Raw genomic sequence first — 22,135 nt, 5'->3', positions numbered from 1 at the left:
CTACCTACTAGGGCTATGCAAAATGGCTATGTTTTGATTCGGTTTCGGATTCAGCCATTTCTGAGGGACAGCGATTCGTTTTGGTGTTTCAGATCACTGTTCTGTTTCTATTCGGCCCAATCTGTTTCAGAGTTTCGATGCTGTTTTGGTGATTTGGCCACAGGTTATAATGGGGAATCATTAAAATGCCTATAACTTTGTCATTTCTTGCCTGATTAGAATGAGTCCTTGCAAAGTTCAAGGAGATAGGTGTGGAGTTTCTCTGAAACTACACCTCAAACTGTTCACAGCAAAACTCATATCACTTGCTGGCAGCAGCAGCATACTGTCATCCCATGCACAGATCCAGGGGGCCGCACTCCCCAGGAGGGCTCCGGGACTGTGCCAGACTCCTCCCAGGGGCACGGGCCCCCAGATTTGCACGCAGAATGACAGCAGGCTGCCGTCCTTGCCCCAGAGCACTGGGATTGGAAGGGACCTCAGGGACAGATCACAGACACTGGCCAGCTACAGATGTCAATATCAGAGTAGTCCTTCCCCAACTCTACTTAGTTTGTGTTTTCCCACAAGCCTGCCTCCAAAACACTGAAATTTTCCAAAACGTTTCAGATGGTTTTGTTTCATTTTGGAGATGTTTCAGAGCCTTCCATTTCACTTTGGATTCGGTGTTTAGGACACTAACACAGGCTGAAATGCCTCCAAAATGAAATGGCTGCTGAAGTTTCACATAGCCCTACTATCTACCAACAGGAAATACTAGTGTATAACACCTTTCTCAACTGTTTGTTCCTCTTATGGTCTAGAAAAAAAAGCCAACTGATCTGAAACATGCAAAAAGGGCCTGAAGCCCATGGCAATAACTATATGTATTTAATAATTTGATGAAGTGCCCTTGCCACTTTGCCCTTACAGTAAAAAGCCTATTAAATATGAATGCCCTCTGAAGCCAACAAGAGGTTTGCCTAGATAGGACAACAGGACCAATCTCTCGATGAATACTCGAGCAACACCCTTAAAAATACTTGTTTAGCTAGGAAGGGACATTTTTATTCTGCTTGTCACTATATTTAAAACAATTCCTTCTTTCTGAGCCTTTTCATCTTTGCCCTTTAAGTCAAAGGCCTAGTGGTACCTTGTTAGCAAAAAGAAGCCAAGGATTCTTGTCTTTTATAGCCTTGTGTAACACTGGTGTGCATCTACCACTACAGAATAGGGAAAAAATAGTTCTCAGCCATATATACAGAAGTTTTAAGGATATTTACTGTGATTTGTTGAAATGTCTTCCTGTAGAAGTTTACAAAATAGCATGTCACAAAGGACAGAGGTACTTACAGAAGCTATAGTGAAATGAGAACCCTTCAAAGTGCTTGTAGTTTTCATTTCAAGACAAATGAAACAATAATAAGCATTGATCAAAGAAAGCAAATCTGTAAGTCAAGTATTTTAATTAAGAAATTTTAAAAAGTGCAAAACACTTCATTGAATTGTGCCAACTCTTGTTATAAACTACAGAAACTTTTCTTTAAAAAATTCTCAGGCCAAGAAATGAAATTTCTTCTCTGGTATATTCAAGTTTTTCACCATACTAGCCGAATTAATTTATTGCTTTTTATAGTTGCCCAGTTTTATTGTAGCTTCTGCTTTTTCCTATATGCTCAAAATAAGCAAAGTATAGGTCTTCTGCTCCAAGTGTTTCAGGGTGTGAAGTGGAAGGGAGGGATGTTTTTACTGGATAATTAAGCTGACGTTATGTATGTAGACAGTCTATCCAATATGGAAAGATAGGCATTTTCTGGTTAAGGACATACCTTTATTAAAAGCCTTTTCTGCTGGCCCACTGCAAGGCTGGATGAAATTGTCATTTATAGGGAGGTTCCTTTAAAGGGAAGTCAGCCAGATTATGCATGGTGCAGCACCATAATATTTTACAGAGCTGTCCAACTTCTGAATAGCTGAGCAGTGCAGGTCCCTGGGCTACATGCTGCATGAGCCATATTCTGTGCTCCCCATTGCAGCGAGTGGACCCTCTGCAACATTGCTTTGTGCCTTCTTCTACCCCAGCTGCACTGCACAGTGGGTAACCCTTGCCACACCATACATGGTGTGCAGGTCCTTCCAAATGCAAGCTCCCTGAGCACTGTGGGCCATGCCATGATGACCCACCCCCAGAGGCGGGGTCAAACAGCTGAAGAAGCAGAAAGGAGGGGGAGCCCAAAGACTCCACCAGCAGCAGGAGAACAATGGGAGCCAGCGAGGGAGAAGGACACTGGGAGCCATTGGTTACCTCTTCAGGAACCAGATGCAGCCTGCAGGCCATCAGCTGGACAGCCCTGATATGCTATATCAACTATATGGTGTTCTCAGAGTGAGTATCAAGAATTCAGTCCTGGCCTTCAGTGCTCCAGTTCACAATTTGAGTACATTAGGAGACAGGTCTAACCAACCCAAGGCAAGATGATTTGCAACTTAGGAGTCATGTTCCATCCTCCAAGCTATCTAGCACATATGCTGCTGTCAGTTACAAGTTTTTTTCTGGCTGGTTGTGGGGCTCCTGCTCAAAGGACCAATAAAAATACACCCTACAGTGCTTTTACAAATGCTGCCTTCTGGCCTTCTTGGTGATTGGGGAAAGATCCCTGTAGAAAAGTAAACAGGGAGAGCAGGAGGGAGAAATCTGTTCCCCGTCAGTGCACTGACAAGGGTGGAGTCTTATTTCCTGCAAGCTATTATGATAGCCAGCCTTTGTTCCAGAGACTACAACCCCACCCTCTTATTTCTTGGTTCCCTATTATAGCTGTGACTGCCAGCAAAAGCTATAGAAAAGACTGATCTATTATAACCAAGACAGCTGTACCTTTTTTAAAGCAGTTGAGGCACAGTCTCAACTGGTGAGGGACTGAGGGCAAAAAAAAGCACTAGAATACTTTAGTGCAGCATTATTTTTATTGCTGAATAACACAATCAAAACATCTTTGGAAATGTTAATAGTCTTGCACAACATAGCATCTAGTATTCCTGGCTTACTCCACAATATGGGGGAAGCAGATTGCACCTGTAAGAAAAGCACTGGTATATTAACTGCCCTAATTTTAACTTTTGCTTGCTCTTATTCCCCTTTCTTTCACTCAAATACACAAACACACAGTCTGCACACACTGATACCTATCACACTCAAGCTCTCTCTCCCCCTCTCACCTCTTTCCTGGCCCGCTGGACTTGTTTCTCCAGTTCCTCAGGTATCATCTTACCTCTAAGGGACACAGATTTAAAACTTTTTCAGTTATATTCAAATATGTTACTTACTTACAGCTCTACTGCATTTTAAAAGACTCAAACCACTGCAGTGGCTTTTCTTCCTTACCTTTCATCTGTTTTGATGAAGTAAACATTCTGTGTGCCAATGCCCAGGAAAGAAGCTGCCTTCTTCATGGAGTAATGACACTGGGTAATTTTTTTTTTAAAAAAGACATGAAAAAGAAAGGAACAAGCCATAAATAATATTAGCTTATTGACATGACCATTATCAAATATTAACAGCATTTCCTAATGCAAAAAGCAAATGCTGTGCAGAAATTAGGCATCTAATGACATGCACAGAAAATGAAGCAAGTAGTTACATGGTCCCTATTTAAAATAGTGATCAAAAGAAGAGCTGAGCGGAACTAGAACAGGTCAAAAGTTGGAATTTCTGCTCCATGGAAAATTCGGGGGGGGGGAAGGCGGACTGTTTTGAAATTAAAAGTAGACATTTTGAAAATTTTTACAGAGTGAACACATGGATAATAATTAAAATTCTTTCAAAATCAAAAATGTTTTTCATGTTTGAAATTCTTTCAAAATAAAACATAATTTAAGAGCTTAAGACTCTGAGCTCAGCCATGGCCCCTAGGAATTTCATGCTCCCAGCACCAATACTTTTCCTCATGTCCTGCTAATAAAATTAGAGAATTTTTCAACATAGGGCATACAGTATTGCCCAATCTGTAGCCCTGATAAGATCTTTTACAGTGCACGGTTTATCCAAGAGCCAGCAAATGAACAGACGTTAAATAATTTGTTTCACCTCAAGCAGAGATGTGGGGCAGAAAATTTTCCCGCAGACAAAAATTTCTGGTGCTTAATTTTTTCGTGGGAAACTTTCTATGTTTAAAAATTCATTGTTTCATAAAATTCATTAGGAACAATGAATGGATGCCAATATAATATTAGGCAAGCGTGGCAGTTTCAAAGTTGTAATCAATGTTTTTTAGGTGATTATCCCTAAGAAGTGTCTGAGTACATATATATTGTATTGATTTGTAAACAGGGGGGTAAATACACTCACATAATAATCCAAACCAAATTCTCGTTGTGAATTCACCTAATTGGCTGTTCAGGTTAAATCAAAACCAAAGCTAAAATTCTTATTTCATCTCAGACTGGAAGTAAAAGCAAAACCAAAACAAACTGTGATTACTTTTTGTTTCACTTTCAGTTCAGCAAACACACAGAGCAGTGTCTCATTTCTTTTCTAGAGTTGGGGAAGTTGGAAGTGCTTGCATAAGATCTGTTAGTTTTTTAGTGCTTTTGCTTTAAATTAATAATCTATAATCAGAAGAAAACTAGTTTGTGGCATTGTTATAGTGAAGTTCAAGCCACTAAAGGAAAAACAAAAGTTGGTGGATGTAAATATTGCGGGCAGGAGTATGCTAACAATGCAACAAGAATGAAGAAACATTTAATAACATGTAGAAACTGTCCTGAAAGAATACCAGCCATGTATAGAAAGCTAATACAATGAAGTGGTGGAACAACATCATCTGAGAAAAAGTCTACTTCAGGAATCCTATGCAAGTAAACAAATTAATGCTAAACAACACACAGTATAGACTAACATCTATATTGTTTTAAAACATTATAATTTTAAAAGTTGTTAATGCAACTCTGGACTATTTTATTTATTTAAAATATTTATATCCTGCTTTTCTGCTTGCACTAAGCACCCAAAGTGGCTTAGGCTTAACAATAATTTTTTTTTAAATTACATAATAGATAAATAGTTAACTATTTCAACCCAGCAGAATAAGCTTAGTCCTCTGGCCAATGGCAGAGGCCAGACTATACTTTCCTTTGGCTCTGCAGGCCCAGGGTAACTGAGCAGCAAGTTGGGCAGCAGATTGTTCCTTCTGGCAGGGAGGGAAGAAGCAAGCTCCCTGCCACTTCCCCTTCTCTTTCTAATGGATGAGGCCAGACTAGAACAGACTAAAATAAAAATCTTTTCTCCCTTTTGTTGCAGGAACTTGGTAGCTCAAGTGAAATAGGAGATTTGCAAAAAATGGCAAATGAAAAAGCTAAGCTGCCATGTCTGGGGGAAGAATCAGCAGGATCCTCACTTTCAAAATCACTGTCACCAGATATGCAATCCACCATGAGTAGCTGTTCAAGACAGTCAAGATTTTTATCAAGTTTGTGAACAAAATGTCAAAAGAATATCAAGAAAAAACAGATGAGACATTAGCTTGAGCTATATTTGCAAGTGGTACACCTCCTTCCATAACTGAAAATCAATAGTGGAAGAAACATTACAAACTAATTTGCTCATCATATAAGTTACCGTCACATTATCACTTATCACATTCTCTCGTAGAAAGTATGGCAGAGTTCAAACAACAGTTATTCAAAGGATTGGTCAAGCAGAATCACTGACTCTGATGTCAGATGGATGGACTGATATACAAGGAAATCTTTCATTGAACATTATGTTAGCAACACCTGAACCAATATTCCTGAAAGCAATTGCTATCAAATCTTCTCCCCATATTGGTGAATACATAGCCAAATTACTGAGTGAAGAGATTGGAAGTGCAGGTCTCTCCAGGGTACAAGCCCTTGTAACTGATAATGTAACATGAAAGCTGCATGGCAAACACTAAAGAAAAAGTATCTTCATATAATAGTATTTGGCCATCTTGCTCAAGGGTTAAATCTTCTGGCAAAGGACCTACTAAGTGTGAATACAATGAAGACAATATTGGCAAACTCCAAAGCGATTGTGAAGGTATTCAAAAATCATCATGTTGCTAATCAGACTTTAAAGAAATTACAGAAAGAGAAGCAGGGGAAGAAATGTGCACTTTTATTGCCAGGAGAAACTAGATGGGGCTTGGCTACAAAGTATTTACATAGTTTGCCTCACACAAAGAACTGTTTGCAGTGTGCCTCAATAGATGACAGTATCCCAGATTATTCCCGTGAACATTCAGAAGCAGATGCTCAACAACGATGTGTTCTGGGTTCCAGTTCAAGGAGCATTAAATTTGTTACTACCAATTTCAGTGATTATCAAGAAACTTGAAGGAAATACACCAAGCCTTTCAAATATTCCAGAGATATTTAGACAACTGAATAAAAATCTAACTGAGCTTTTGCCTTCTTCACCTCTGTCCAAAAAAGACATAGTAGTAGTAAAAACAAATGTTTACTAAAAGATCTGAGTTTTGCTATAATCCAGTTCATCTGGCAGCAAACCTTTTGGATCCTCAACACAGAGGACAACATTTATCAGAAAATGAATTATCTACTGCTCTCGATACAATTATGGAAGTAGCTAAGAATGTCCCCAACATCAAGAAAATAGCCATGATGACATTGCCAAGTACTGCACAAAGGAAAAACTTTGGAGCAAAGACATAACTTGGCTGGCAGCAGAGAATATGTCTCCTCTCACATGGTGGAAGGGATACCATAAGACTGTTGTCCAGGATTGCTCTAAGGATCCTAAGCATTCCACCAACAGCAGCTTCTTGTGAATGGAAATGGAAGGCTTTCAGCTCAATCAAGACAAAAAAGAGGAAAAGGCTAACAAATGAATGCACGGCTAATCTTGTTTCTATTTCTCAAAATCTCTTGCTTCCGGAGAATCAGTCAGAAGCACAATTAACGAAGAAGATGGTAAAACCATCCTTTATCGAAAGAGAATGTGGTTCAAGCAGTTCAAATTTGCATCAATTTGATTCTGGAATGGAACTAATAAGAGTGCAAGTGATTCTACAGATAGTGATGGTGAAACTGGAGGTGCCGCAATGGCCTCAGTGGAAGACAGTTGAACTCTGCTGAAGTAGATGAGTGGACAACCACGGCATATCATGCACCATTCTTTGGTGTCCTAAAATTAGCATCAACAGTTTTTAGAGCCCTCGGTTTTTTTTCTAAAATTCTAACATCACATTTCACCATATTTCTAACACAGTCTTTATGACTTAGACCCAAGTGCACTCTGTGGACATTCTTATTCCAAAGTAAGACTGTGTTGTTCCAGTTTCACTTAAATTAACCTCTAGAAGTTACTTACTGGACTTTAAATTCAATGCATATCTTTATCTGAATTAACTTCCAGCTAATAAGGGTCATATCCTGCAAGGTGCTGAGAACAAACTGCAAGATGCTGATGGAACCTCTTGGTTAGAAGGTACATAGTACACCTAGCATCTCTTAGGCGAGTTCAGCATATTGCAGGATAAAGCCTTCAAAAGGTTGGCTTCACATTTCTTTCTTCAGAGAATAGAAACAATTTTTTATGTTACTATTTAGGGGTTAAAATAACATTCAGTCCAACAACCCTGAAGATGTCTAGAATCATTACTTTTCATATAGGAGGTGAAGCCAGGTGGTTAATTAATTCTGTTTTCTTCCAGTAAGTTCATACAAATGCAGTTAGAGAGGAACATAATTATGAAAAATGTGCAGCATTTTAATGTGTGGGTATGAATATATTAAGGGTATTCAAACCTGTCATGGTTATTTTGATGAGATGGATCATCTCAAAAGGCCTTTTTTTCTTTTTGACAAAATGGTTCCCCCCCCCGCTTTTAAATCAATGCCTACTAAAATACTATCAGCTAATATCAGCCCATCTTAAAAACGTTTAATTTTCTAACATGACACATTCACAAAGCCTTTATGACTCATTCATTTAGACTATTAAGAGAATAATAGTATACATAGGTGTATAATTAATCTAATGTTACAACAATAACTTGTAATATGTTTGTAGAGCTGCAGTGTGTTTTTCACTGGAGATCTGGACTCTGGTAACAGAGTTTTAATTGACTTGTGAATAATTTAAAGTAAAAAAGATAGCCTCTGTTGCTGACTTTTATCCATTAGGTTCAAATAAAAAGTGTGCCAGGGAGCCATTTGAATAATCAAATCACTTCAGACAGAAAGAAATGGATCTGCAATTCTCTAAGTCAGTAGACAAAAAGGAGATAATGAAATTATAAATCTTACTGTGAAATATTGTATGGGAGTAAAGGGAAGAAGCCAAGAAAGGCCTGACCTTATGTAGTGGGACCCAGAAAGGGGAACTGACTAAATGCCAAAAGAATGCAACCTGTAGACATGTTGGTTCTGGACTTTACAAGTATATTTGCTTCCACTGGCGGCAGTGGAAGCTTTGCCTCAGACTTTAGTAACTGCAAATATAAGCTTTCAGTGTGGAGGCAGCTGAACAAGAGAGTGGAAAAGAGTTGTGCTAAGACATTGTTTTAGATGTGCTTCTGGTACTGGAATAATAAAAAAAAAAAGTAATTTCCCAAATATATTGTTGTAGAAAGACAACAGGATGTCTCTTGCTATTTGCAATAAGTACTAATATACTACATTACACAGCACCACTTTAAGCAAAAGATGCAAAAGGTACCTGGAGAAGTTACAGCTGAGACAGAGTCTTAATCCATTTATCACAGTGCCCAGAGTTGCCATGTGAAGTAATGATAAATAAATATTCTGAGCAAAATTTCAATTTGTATCCAGGTTGTTTTACATAAATAATACTTAAAAATAATAACAGTTGAAGGTTCTGTTGCTAGAGTTTTGCAATTTTCTTCTGAGGGTATATTATATCTCATTATATCTGTAACCATTCAGGCTGAAAAAATAAAACACACACTCAGCATAAGACCTAACTGAAATAGCAGTGCATTAAGATGAAGGAGGAAGATTATTTTGACTAGGGTAAGGGGAACTCAGAATGTTTTTAATTATTTCAGAACACAATGTTACCTTATCCTGCACTCATTAAGACAGAATATAAGTTCATATTTCTTTGTTTTGAAAAGTTTTCTAGAAACCTGAGTGCGTAAAGTGATTATGTTATTATCAGACTACTTTACTTTTCATTGTACCTAATGTAAGCTCCACAGGGATCAGAGGCATGGGTTTTATTGTGTTCCTACACTTATTTACATGCATGATCAAGTCACATTTGTGAGAAGTTTCATTTCCATTTCATTAATCTACAAACAACTAGCATTGGGGAATTCATTGCAATTACCCAATACATTTCCTTTCCCCCTCTATTCTCAGCTTCCCTGAATTCTTATCTTCCCAGCCACTGCAACGATAGTTCTCATTCCAGAACAAAGCCCAGATGAGACTGAAATAAAATGAGAAGAAAAAAAGTGATAAATGTGTGTCTATTGATACAGGTTGTGTTGTGCTCAGCTTGGTGCTACAGATTCCGAAGCATCAGTCAGACAACAGGAATACAGCTATCTCAAGTGTCATTGAGGATCTGTCCAGCAAAAGAATTCACTAATAGGAAGCAGAAAATATCCTCCATAAGTTATCATAATTTTAAACATCTATGAATTTTTGTTCCTCTTGAGTTAGAGCTCATGTTATCTAAAATATCTTTTACCTTACTACAGAACTTCTGAAGAATAAAATCAATATGCTTCTGAGAAGCAGCCTGAGAACCTGCTGAACCCCCCTGCTGAACATTCACAGACCATATCATATTGCTGGAGTTGCAATGTGAGACACAGTATTGAGACCAAGTCCTAAAATGAGGGATGACTGGCAGACAGCATGCTCCGACCCTTGCTTATCATGCTGACCAGTATGTTGGCCCTGCATCAGACAGGGAGTTGAACTAGGTGACTTCTGGAGGTCCCTTCCAGCCCTGCTTCTCTATGATTCTCTATGATCTCACTGTCTTCTTATGTAAAACACACTTTATTGCTTCATTCCTTTATTGTTTTTATTATATGTAGATTGCCAAAGCTTCAGGACCAATTCCCTATTGTTTTATTGCATGTTGCCTTGCATAATAGGCCACTACCTCCAAGTATTATCCCAAAATAAAGTCATAAGATAGAAATCGGAACAAACAGATAGTGGAAACTTGACAATAGAGTGCATCAGCTTCTTGATTATGAACATTTTTAATATAGTCTCAGTAACTGATCATATCTAAGAAGATTTAAAAATAGACATAACAAATTCCATAGAATCAAACAAGTAAGGCTGGAAGAGACATAGGGATAACCCAGTTCACCTCCCTATTCAAGCCATGTTCATCTTCATCTAAATCATTTTAGGCATGTGTTTGTCTACACCATTTTTAAAAACTTCCAAGGATGGAGATTCCATAACCGATGTAGGATAGCTTGTTCCAGTGCTTAAACACCCTCAGACTGAAACAGTTTTTCCTAATATTCAACCTAAACTTTTCCTGTCAAGTCCCCTGCAGCCACAGAGTGCGGTCTATCACCATCCTCTTTATAATCATGCAGGTGACATTCCAACCTAACCAGTCATTTCCCAATCTGAAGTTGTGCATGCAGCTATTCTGCCCCAAATACAGCACTCCACACTTCTTCTTACTGAATTTCATTCAATTAATTTTGGATCATTTCTTCCATTTTTCAAGTTCATTCTAAATCTTCAACTTGCCCACCAGGGTGTCAGCAACTCCACCCACTGTGGTGCCCTCTTCAAATTTGCTAATTGTGCACTCAATACCATCTTCCAAATCACTGTTAAAAATACGAAGCAATACAGGACCCAGGACAGACTAATGATGAAAACCTCAAAACCTTTTCCCAATTAGATATTGAGCTATCAGTGACTACTTTTTTAATATGATCATCCAGCCAGTTATGTATCCACATTATAAGAGTTCTACCTAGACCGTAACTCTTTAGTGTATTAAGTATATTAATGAATGTGAACTAATGAAGGGTAGTAAAGAGTGAAGGAAACAGGTCTTGTGGATAAAGGACTACACTGGAATTCAGGAAAGAACTGTGTAAATAAAGAATTGCTTCTGTTCATCTACTGAGCAAAATAAACTCTTAAAAAATATTTGTTTCAGGTCAGTCCAGAGTGTATTTTTCCCAATTTCCCTGGTGAAACAAAGCCAAAACAAATTCATTTCAGGTCATATAAAATGTTAAATCTTTCTTGTTTAATTTTCAGGTTACCATTCTTACAATTACATTTACGTAAATTTCTATATAAAATGAAATAACATTTAAAAAAAATTGAATGATTTCACTTAAAAAACACTAAAGCAAAATTATTTAGTTCTTTTCCAGTTCCTCCCACCCCAACAAATGAAACAAAGCTGACAAACTCAAAGTGAATTTGTACATGATTGGTTGACCAGTAGCTCCATTTAGATTTTTTTTTGTAGGGAAAAAAAAATCACCCAACTCTACCGAGGACAACTGATTTCCATTTCTGGCTCTATTATAGCATTTTTCTGCTGTCTTGGGCAAATCACAATCTTCTTGTGCCCAGATCTCCACCCCTGGAACCCTTCTTTTTGTCCAATTAAAGCAGTGGTGCTCAAAGTTTTGGCCCCATGGGGCAAATGGATGACACAGGGCCAGTCCATGGACTGGACAGGAACCTGTGTGTTGGAATCAGGGCCCGTACAACCTCTGACCAGCTCATACACCAAGATCTGGCCCTGAGGCCCCATGTCATCTCCACCTGGCCTGGTGCTGCCCTGCACATCTGATCCAGTATGCAGAGCCACAGCCCATGGGACTCCCAACAAAGCAATGGGGAGCCCTGCAGGCTAGATGATCCAGTATCAGGCGACTGATCTGACCCATGAGTCAGGGGTTGAGGACCCTGATTTAGAACATAAGCTCTTTGAAAACATAAATGCTTAAGACTAGGGATTGTATTATAACTGGGCATTTGTATTTTTTTTAGCACAATGGAGCCCTGATCTCCACTAGGGTCTCTAGACACCAAGTAACAACACCTCCTATGCTGGTCTAGTTTCCAACAAAAATTCATTGTTTATTTGAAGTGTTGTGAATGTGAAACAGTATCACAGACAGAGAGGTAAATGAGAGTTCCAATGAAAGGATGAAGCTCTGAAGGAGGATTAGCACCAATGGACATCCTTCCAACCCCATTTCCCACCCGGGTTTTGAATAGGTTTTGTTTTAAACAAGTGGTGTTAGATAATTTAAAAGAAGAGTTGTTTAGAGAGTGCAGTTACTGATTTTTGCTGAGATTCCTTGTGCTGAAAGTGACACAATGGTAAGTAGCCACAGCAAATATCTATTTGATAGCCTCAGTATAAGTTACAGCTGTAGACAACTGATGCAAAGTCCCACTTGGGTCCTATACCTGTTGGAAATTAAGGGGCACATTCTTTTCCACCTATTGGATGGAAAAGAATGGATATAAATGGATTCTGATGAGCACCTAAATGTAATTCTATTCCACCCTGTTCATGTCCCTGAATATCCACTAATGCACCTGCTTTTATAATACACTATCATCTGGCCCTTAAAACCGAATTACAAAAAAGTAACAAGGTGGAGAACAAACTGGCCACCTTTTGCATGGGACTCGAGTCTAGGAGCCTAAATCCATCCGCATGTCTTCTAGGTAGAATACAATCTGATCCCAATTGTGGCAGGGCTCTGTTCCACCACAGTCCTCAAACAAACCTTTTTTCTTCCTACATCAGAGGCTGTCATGGACAAGAAGGGTAAGAGCTACCTTCATCGGACCTCTGATAGTTTCCATGCACTGAGGAAATTCACTGCCTCCCTTTCTTAGATGGTCACCCTATTTCACAATGTATGTGGGTGACAGGTTTATTTCTGCTAGGTGCATCATTAAGCATATAAGTCAAACAATACAATTTTCGCAGCATCTACCAAAAAAAAAGTTTTCTACAACAAAGATAAGGCAGTTTTTCTCTTTCTTACCTCTTCTGAAGTAAACAGGACCAATCTGGGCAGTCCTGAAAGTCCTTTTTCCTTTATTTCAGGACAATATTTATATCTAGCCAAGTTCATAGCATACATATTAGAAACAGAGCCACCTGGAAAGTAAGCACATAAAATACCTCATTTATATATTCCTGATATCCAACCCGTGTCCTGGGTGCCTACACCAGGAATCAAAAACATAAATTAGCCAATAAATATATACATTTTAGCCTAATTCATCCTCAATAGTCTAGGGATAAAAAAAGAAAAATGGGTTTTGGACATGCCTGGGATATGAAAGATCTGGGCTCTCCTGGATGAAGCAAAGAAGGGAATGAGTAGCACCAAAACCAAGCAGTCCTCATAAAGAATGCCTACCATCAGCTCTCCTTATATTACAGCGAGGGTGTGTTAAAACTTGATGGTCTCTGCTGCTCTCAACCTTGTTGATACATCATGGAGTGACAGAAGTGACCTGGCAGCCAAAACCAAAACCATTTAGGTAGGACAGTAAATAAAAAGAAAGAATTGGGTTGGAGGGGAAAGAGTAGAGAGGACACAAAATTTGAGGACATGGGTAATACATATTTTAATAAAGTTTACATTGGTCTCAGGGCCTTGACACACAAGATACTTAGTACATGTTAAATTTGTGAAGTATTGAAAGTTAGAACTGTTCTGCCCAGCCACACAGTAAATGTTTACTACACTCTCTAAAATGCAAAACTGGCTGAGGCACCTGACAGATGTTAAAGTGCAATGGGATCTGATGCTAGATCCCAAAATTGTGCTTCCTGTCATTCATGTGTGGCATAGCAGAAGCACAATTGCTGGGATACTGCACCAGATCCCATCCTACCATATTGCTGGTGCAGGGGGAGACCTTTGCTTTTTAACAGCTCTCGTTTTAAGTATGTTTAGCACATGCTAAGTGTAACATTCAATATGGATCTAAGTCAACTTTATGTAAAGCTAGAATATGAAGACACAATTCATTTACAGGTTTCCTTCACCAACCATGAGGGTTAGGTTCCTGGAGATTCCTGTGGCTGGCAAAACCGCAGTTTGTAAAACCAGAGGCTTATGGGGAAAACGGGGTTAGGGACTTGAATGGGGCCATGTCCGGGCTGGGTCATGGGACCATCTGAGACTGGCGGCAGCAGGAGCCACCCACCCGCACCTGTGGATGAACCAGTAAGTGTGGGGAGAGGGGGATTGAGGCCCCTGTAGGGAGGGAGCTGGGCAGGGCTGGGTCTGCTGCCTAGCTGGGCAGTGCTTGCAGCTTGGGGCTTGCAGGACCCCAGCAGGAAGCAGAACAGGGCCATGGGTGGCTCGTCCGGGGGAAGGAGAGGGCCGCTGCCCTCTGTGCAGCCCCATGCACAGGAGGGCCAGTGCAGGGTGAGCGGCGGCAGGCAAGAAGATCCCCGCTCATGCTCCCTGCTACACCAGGTCGCAGGGGAGGGAAGAAGGGCGGCAGGGAAAAGCAGGCTGCCTGCACACAGGGCTGCAGTGAGGGCAGCAGCATGGGGCTGAACCCCTCAAACCAGCAGCAGAAGCAGGAGGCACGTCACTGGAGCAGCGCGTGGCAAGCAGTGGTGGGTGAAGAGATCCCCATGCAGCTTCTCTGCTGCTTTCCATGCCAAGTCATGGGGAAGGAAAGCAGTGCAACAGGGCACAGCAGCAAGCAGGCCTGCTATTCCCTGCCACCACGGATAGGGCAGCTCGGTGGTAGCAAGGTGTGGACACACAGAGCAGAAGCCGAGCCCACCTGTAGCCCACCCCTACCCTGTGCAATCATCAGGGCCTCATGTGTCCGTCCCCTCCCCCCCCCACACACACACACACACACTCCTTGGCTCACCAGGACCGCCCCCACCTCTGGAGGAGCCACTGGGCTCTGATTGCCCCATGAGCCTGCCCAGACAGGGCCCACACTTAGCACTCCCCAAAAAATTTTCTCCCTCCGCCTATAAGTAACCATGGAAATCTGTGGTTACTCAAAACTGTATACCGTGGTAGGCAAAATGGTATACAGAATATTAACTGCAGATAGTCAAAACCATGTTTGGCGAGGGAAACCTCTATTCAAGACTTGGGCACTGAGATTTTCTGAGTGGGGCAGGGTATATATCTAAACAACATCTTCAAAGAGGTTTTCAATGGATTTGCCTCAAACTGAATCTGCAAAATAAACTGCAGTGATTTTAATTATACCTAACCTGCTCTGATACCACTTAATAGGGGGTTAGATTAAATAATTCTGATCCTCTTCCACTATCTATTTTTTAAACATTAACTTTTCTCTTTCAGTAAATTGGTAGGAAAAATCTAATAGCTTACTCCTTTGATGCCAACAGTTTAGTATAAGAAGGATTTTCAGGGTCTAATGTTTGTTATGTTCCATTCTCTCCATGCATCTGTAGCAGAAATGTAATGCAACAGAATGCTGCTTTAAAGTATTAAAATAAAGTCTATACAAATGTAACTAAAAACAATGTCATGATCTGCCAGCTCCTACCATTTCAGAGTATTATCACAGCAAAAGGGGTTTGCTCAAGCCACTCCCACTAAGATCAATACTAACATCCCACCATGTTAAATAATAGGCACACCCTCTCAGATCAGCGATTACTTTCCATCCACAGCTGTTACAAGGCTTCTGGCCAGAAGAAAAAAGTAACCCTGAACAGCTCTCAAAAGATGACAGGTACAGAGACATAGAACACAGACATGAAGATGTGCAATACTGGGCTATTTTGTGCCTAGCCATCTTGGGTGGATGGATCAGGGCCACAAGGACATATCCTAATCATGGTCCCTGTGCTTCCACCCCACACTTCTAACAAGGCACCCAATCCCAAAGTGTGCACCCTTCAGAGCAGCAAAGTTGAAGCATTCAAGAATGCTATGACACAAACACCTCACACTATTTCTTCCCACAGTGGGGCAAGGGCTCTGGGTGATTTACATGATCTGACCAACAAATGGTTGCCTGCAAATGCAGAAGACTGGAGTCACTGTCCAGGAGGTCCCATTCAGCCTCCAATACTCCTAGTGCACAACAACCAAGTCATTTATTGGTGCACTGCTACATAAACCACCTGGTAAAGCATCCACATACCTTTGGGCACTTTTTGAAAGATAGATATGACCCTTTTCAGGGTCCAGGCCTACTCCAATTTCAGTTTCAGTTAATTAGTTCATTCTCATGCTTCCATACAGCCTTACTCTATGCCTGACTCAAGTCAAGAAAAGTGTGACAGTTGGCATTAGTAAGAACACAATAAGCTCTGAGTCCACAGGTACTAGAATCAATTCTTTAATTCAGTATATAGTTTTCTTAATACTTCAGAGAGCTGTCTTATTTTATGTGACTACAGAATAATTAATATGGTCTAGAAACATACAAGATAAACCTAGATGAAATAGCTTTATTAAATGCCCAAATCATATGACTTTCAAAGATGTTAGGCATGAGTGAATTACTCACTAAATATTTAATCACTAGTTTCCTGCAGCTCCTGTAAATTAGTTTGGAAACCTGAAGATGAAAAGTTTTCTTACCTGGATTAAATATGCCATCACCTTCATTCCAGCCTATAAATTCAATCATCTTCTTCAGGACTGCTTCTTCTACTAACAAAAACACAGGTGATACCTCATACGTATATCTGCATAAATACAAGCATATCATGATTAGCAACACACTGCAGAACTTATTGCCACAGGATATTGTTAAGGCCAAGAATTTCTCAAGATTCAAAGAAGGATTGAGCGTTTATATGAACAAAAGTCTCCAGATTTATAAATCCTAAAAATAGCTGAAGTAGCTAAAACTTCATGCTTTAAAGTTTAAGCCAATATCTACCTGTTACATGCTTCCTAATTCCTAATACCGCCCAATATTTACCTTCTGTGAGGCTTCTTGCACCTTCTTGTGAAGCATCCAATGCTGGCCATTGCCAGCAGGATACTGGATTAAAGTCCTCTGTTCCTAACAGCAATATCATATTGAACTTTATATTTTCAAACAATGCACACAAGAATGTTAGTCATGTGGTTCACGTTAAGTGAACAATTGTTAAAGCACTATGCTACAGTGGAATATTACCCCTTATGTGCAAATTATGCTTCTGGTTTTGCATTTATAACTATTGGCAAATTGCTGGTTCATACCTATTCTTCCTTAAACAGGACAAAAATAAAATAAAAAGAATGGGCAGGGACAAGACTCAGATTCACCAAATCTAGGCCCATAAAGTGAAAAGGGCTCCATGGGCACATCCAGACTAGCATTGATATTTGGTTCCCTAGGAACAAGCAACAGCGGTGCACCTTGTGCCGTTGCTACTTATCCTCAAGGAACGCCCGTGTCACACGCACTATGGCACTTGGCATGTTAAATCCCGGGGGTGGTAGGGGAGGCTGGGGCCAGCACAGGGCTGCAGGTGTGGCAATCCTGCCAGGCAGAGCCTGGCCAGCAGCTGCAGCATGGCTCTGGGCAGCCCAGCTTCACTTTTCAGCAGCACATGCTGCCCAAGTGTGCTCTGATCCAGTTTTTTTTTCCTTGGCAATTTTTTTTTTTTACCCTTAGGGGTAAAAAAACCCACAGAGAAAAAAACAGAACAGCACATGCTTGGGCAGCGTGCCCTTGCAGCGCAGAGATCACCAGACTGTGTGGTATGTGGTGCTGTAAACATGTTTGTGGCACCACATACTGCATGGCCACACTCATCTGGATGTGCCCCACGAGTCTACCCACATAGCTGAAGCCTTATATTGCCAAGACACTATGTTATCTCCCCAGGTTCTTACAAGATGTGCCCTCCCCACTCCCTGCAAAAGGGAGCTCTTTCAAATCCTCTTACTGAAGAAGGAATTCAAAGTAAAGACATTCTGAAATTTTAAAAAAGCATTCTAGAGTTAACGGTTACATGACAGATTCACTTACACACTTGGATTTAGTGCTTCAGTAATAAAACGAGCAACTAAAGAGTAATAATCAATGCCAGCGTACAACTGGTTGAAAAATCTTGGGTGATCTGAAAATGCAAAAAAAAAAATTAAAGTATTTTAGCACATGTGAAAATACATATATGACAGCCTCTCTCTACTAACCACAAGAATGTAGGTGCATAGGTTAAAATATGCTACAGGAACAAACAAAGTTCTATTCTATTATCTTCATAGTATTTGTAGAACTCTCCCTCTTCTTCCCAATTTGACTAATGTTTTCACAAGGGGCAAAACTGACAACTGAGATCAAGTCCCAAAACAGCTTAACATGCTGGTACTGCAGAAGCCTCATGCTGACCTCCTTCACAGGAGGGCCTGATCTTGTGAGCTGGGTGTTGAATAGCCAGCCTTTTGCTTCCTAAATCTCATTCACAATTGCCCCCTGTGCTTAAATTTATTTATTTAAGATATGACCAACCCATACTGTTTCTCTAGCCTTTGCCACTCCTCATACTCATGAAACTAATGCAAGCTGGAACTAGTCATGCAAATGAAGCAAACAAGATTTGGTCTCAGTGAACTGATTACATTATATTTATCTAGTTTGCTTTCCTCTTTTATATGCCCTTTTTCCAAACAGGAGGGGGAAACGTGAAATAAAAGATTTTCTTTTCCCTGTTAATTTTTTAAAGGATAATATCTCCTTCCTTTTCCTGCATTTTCCGAGAAATATTAGAAAAAAAGACAAATGATTTTGTAACTTACTGCTTTAAGGTGATATGACTTGGAAGTGCTGAAATAGTAAATTAAAACTTTTCTGATGATAAAAGCAATTTAATACAGACTCAGGTCTATCACCTTGACTTTGACTCAGCGCACTGTATGTAGATATTTACAAAACAAGGTAGAATTATAATAGAGTAGGAGTCTTAAATCTGAAACCTTTGCAAGATTTTATTTGTGCATCATATTTTTAAATTTAACACTCTTTTCTAAGGTTGTTGTGCATAACTGAAAATGTAAATACGAACAACCAAAATGAGGATAGAGAGAACATATTCCACTGACTCTACAATGGTATCTGCATATTAATATTGCAAAAGACCTTCCAGATCACACTGCTACTTTCTGTGCCCTTTTTTATTTTATTCTGTAGCAACATTGTCTTTAGCAGGGAACGTGACCTATGCAAGCAATGTAGCTATGTGAAATGCCCTTCTCACTTTTTGAAATATAGCATAATTAGGTGGCTATGCTTCTGAAATTTTATCTGGACTTGTAGCACATCCTACTACTTCCAAAACTGATGCTATTCATTTGTTTCAGCTGAAATTTAACAATGCAATATTATCTTCATTAAAGTTAACTATTTAGGACTAATTCTGCAAGGCACTGGATTCCTTCCCCAAGATGCTGTGCATTCTCATCTTTCTTTGAAGAGAGTAGTATATTTGTCCAGTCAGCAGATTAGCATCTGATAAAGAGATTATCAACCCCTAACAGGATCATATTCCAGGTTAGGTTCATATCCATGCATTAAGCAGCTGGTATATACTCAGTCACCTGATTATATTTAAACTTTGATTTAAAGCATGCAATAAGATTGACTTTCTTTTTGCAAATGGCCCATTTGCAACATGTTCCCAGTAAGCACAGTCAATTTCTTATCAACCGTCTGAAATAATTTTGTCTTATCTGCAGTAGATGGCAGTGACTCTGACATCACTACTAATCAATCAGACAACATGAAGTCCTAAGCAGGGATCTTGGGGTTAAAGAGTCTTATCCTGCTTGATTTGGTAAATTTTTATATCCTATTCCACACCTGTGTCTAGAGGCCAAAAGTGTCTTTCAGGAGACTTTAGAATAGCAGAATCTCCCAATAGCATCAATGGTAATCCCTTGTAGGATTTTTTTTTTTTAAACATCTCACAGATTTTGGTAACCCTCAGGAGTCCATGTGATCACACTGAAGATCCAAGTCTTAATGCATAATAACCCCATTTTTCAATAAGGATTAGATATGAAGGAGAAAATAATTACTTATGCCAGCATTTATTTGAACAGCTGTAGCACAACCAATGCTTTTGTATAGTCACAGGCAGGCAGAAAATGCTGATGTTGGCAAAATGTCATTTTGTTTCCAACAGAGTAACAAATTTTAGGAGAAAATATCCTGACTTCATAGTTTTGGGGAGCAAGATAACATAATTAGAAATCAAATTTCCTACTGGTTTTGACGCTGTATCGTATAACATCCTGGCAAAGCTGCAAGAGCTGCTGGTGAGGTTCTCCAGTATCCCTCATTTCCAGATCAAGAAGTTTTTTCAGTTTTTCAGGAGGCTGCCATTCACAAACCTAATTATGGGGGGGAATACCAGCAAAAATACGTTAGCTGAAGGGAAGATAAGTGTTATGCTGCTAACTCAGCAATAGTTTCAGTAATATTTTCCAAAGTAAGAAAATTGCACTTTAAAGTAGAATATTATCTTGAAAAGTGACTGTAAAAATGGCCTCATCTAATCCTATTTTTATTACATCTCAGGGACTACCTGACCAAACATGCTCTGTTAAAAAAATAAAAAAAGAATAAAGAAAAAGAACATGTTTTTGGAACTGTTGGAGCTGCAAACTCAACCTGGAATCTGAAGACCAAGCTATATTGCTTAGTCTGTGTATTTTCACTAAATATAACAACTCTTCAGGGCAAATTCAGTTTACTGTCACTTCTGTACAATCCCAGTACTCTCAGTATCTCCAGAGGCCTGGAGCTGTAAGAGCACATGCCCAAAAGCAGAGAAGGCTTGCCAATCCAGCACCTTTCCCAAGTCATTTCAATAAGAGGGATCCTCAGGATCTCAGATCAGTTGGCAACATTGCCCTGCTCCAGTGGTACTATGCTCCCTAACCTTCAAGACAAAATCCTACAGTCGAATAGCTGTGCTTCTAGGCTCAGTGATGCACCAAATGTATATTGATATATCTCTAAATATATATCATCCAGGTGTGCGCTCAAGGGTGAACATAGCCCCAGGACAAAAAAGCAAATTAGATTCTCCAAAGTAAAGCAGACATCAGTTTCTTGTAGACACACATTTTGATTTATGTTACTAAAAGGTCTTATGATATGCTATGTTTTTAATTTGGAAGGTTATAGTTTATTTCAGAGCCAGAGAACACACTAAAAGGAAGTTCAATGGCATTTAAGCATAATAAAATTTAGCTATCTTGGAAAGCTAAGGTAATACATTTAATTAGCAATAAACAAAAGACTCTCATGCTGACTCTCATACCTTCTCTGTTACATCAGCAGCTTTCTGTATCACTTCTTCCATTATAATCTTACAGGCATCTTCAACAAATTTTTCTCCAGCTCTTGCATCTGCTATTGGACCATTCAGAAAAACACCATCTACCAAAACAGCATTTTTCTTCCTCTGAAGCATCTCCTGTTTGTTGATGTCAACTGTAAAACAAACATCACTCAGTTAAAAGTGATGCCTTACCAACTAAACCATAAACTGGAGAAAAAACAGTCTTCTCACTGTTAAGTGAGACAGAATGTGAAGGGAGAAGCACATGGCCTATTCAAGCCATGTTTTTAAGACAACACACTAGGTTTTCCTCCCTTTGACTCTTTGTCTGTCATTCTTCCCTCTCTCCTTTGCCAAAGAAAAATTCTCTATGTCATTATGCCCCCCACCTGCATCCCAACAAAGCCTCCTTAGCCCTCTTATCATCATGACCTCCTTCCCTCTCTTTGTCTCCCTCCATTAGACTCCCCTCCTCTACTGCATGAAGGCCAAGTTTCTTGATATTGTCTTTAAGATAAAATGCTGAGCAAACACATTCCAATCTGCTGTATGTTTGATCAATCTCACACTGATGCCATGGACAGTTTTTCTATATTTGAATTTCTATAATGAAAAAACAGTTACACCGTAGTTACCAATTAATCCCATATTTTCATAACAGCGTAGGAGTCTGTCCTAATTCGTGCAATTGTTTAGAGTTCTACAGTCTCTCTGCTCCTCTGACTTGTCTTATCATGAAGCCTCACCATCCTTCTACTCTGTAAAGGATGCCAGGCTTTGTTTGTTCATTTTTCCAGTGACCAAAACTTCTCCAGTACTTCTCCAAAAACTACCTTCTCCCTCCACATCCCCATGCGC

At 39.7% G+C, this 22,135-nt stretch overlaps 1 protein-coding gene across 1 annotated transcript in view; it reads right to left on the bottom strand.

The window, feature by feature from the left end:
• Positions 1 to 22,135, bottom strand: part of GADL1 (GAD like acidic amino acid decarboxylase 1) — a 128,546-nt gene that overhangs the window by 81,541 nt on the left and 24,870 nt on the right. The window contains exons 2-8 of the mRNA XM_090046464.1: positions 21,257 to 21,429; positions 20,195 to 20,321; positions 17,959 to 18,049; positions 16,572 to 16,678; positions 13,005 to 13,120; positions 3,362 to 3,441; positions 3,196 to 3,250 (exon numbers count right to left, since the gene is read on the bottom strand). Coding sequence (XP_089902590.1) covers positions 3,196 to 3,250; positions 3,362 to 3,441; positions 13,005 to 13,120; positions 16,572 to 16,678; positions 17,959 to 18,049; positions 20,195 to 20,321; positions 21,257 to 21,429 — 749 coding nt within the window. The remainder of the gene's footprint in view (positions 1 to 3,195; positions 3,251 to 3,361; positions 3,442 to 13,004; positions 13,121 to 16,571; positions 16,679 to 17,958; positions 18,050 to 20,194; positions 20,322 to 21,256; positions 21,430 to 22,135) is intronic.

Source organism: Crocodylus siamensis, chromosome 5 (assembly GCF_052110815.1).
Source record: "Crocodylus siamensis isolate JL-2025a chromosome 5, ASM5211081v1, whole genome shotgun sequence".
In the NCBI taxonomy this organism is placed as follows: domain Eukaryota; kingdom Metazoa; phylum Chordata; order Crocodylia; family Crocodylidae; genus Crocodylus; species Crocodylus siamensis.
Note: the sequence above shows the minus strand (reverse complement) of the source record. Positions and strands in the feature narration are given on the sequence as shown.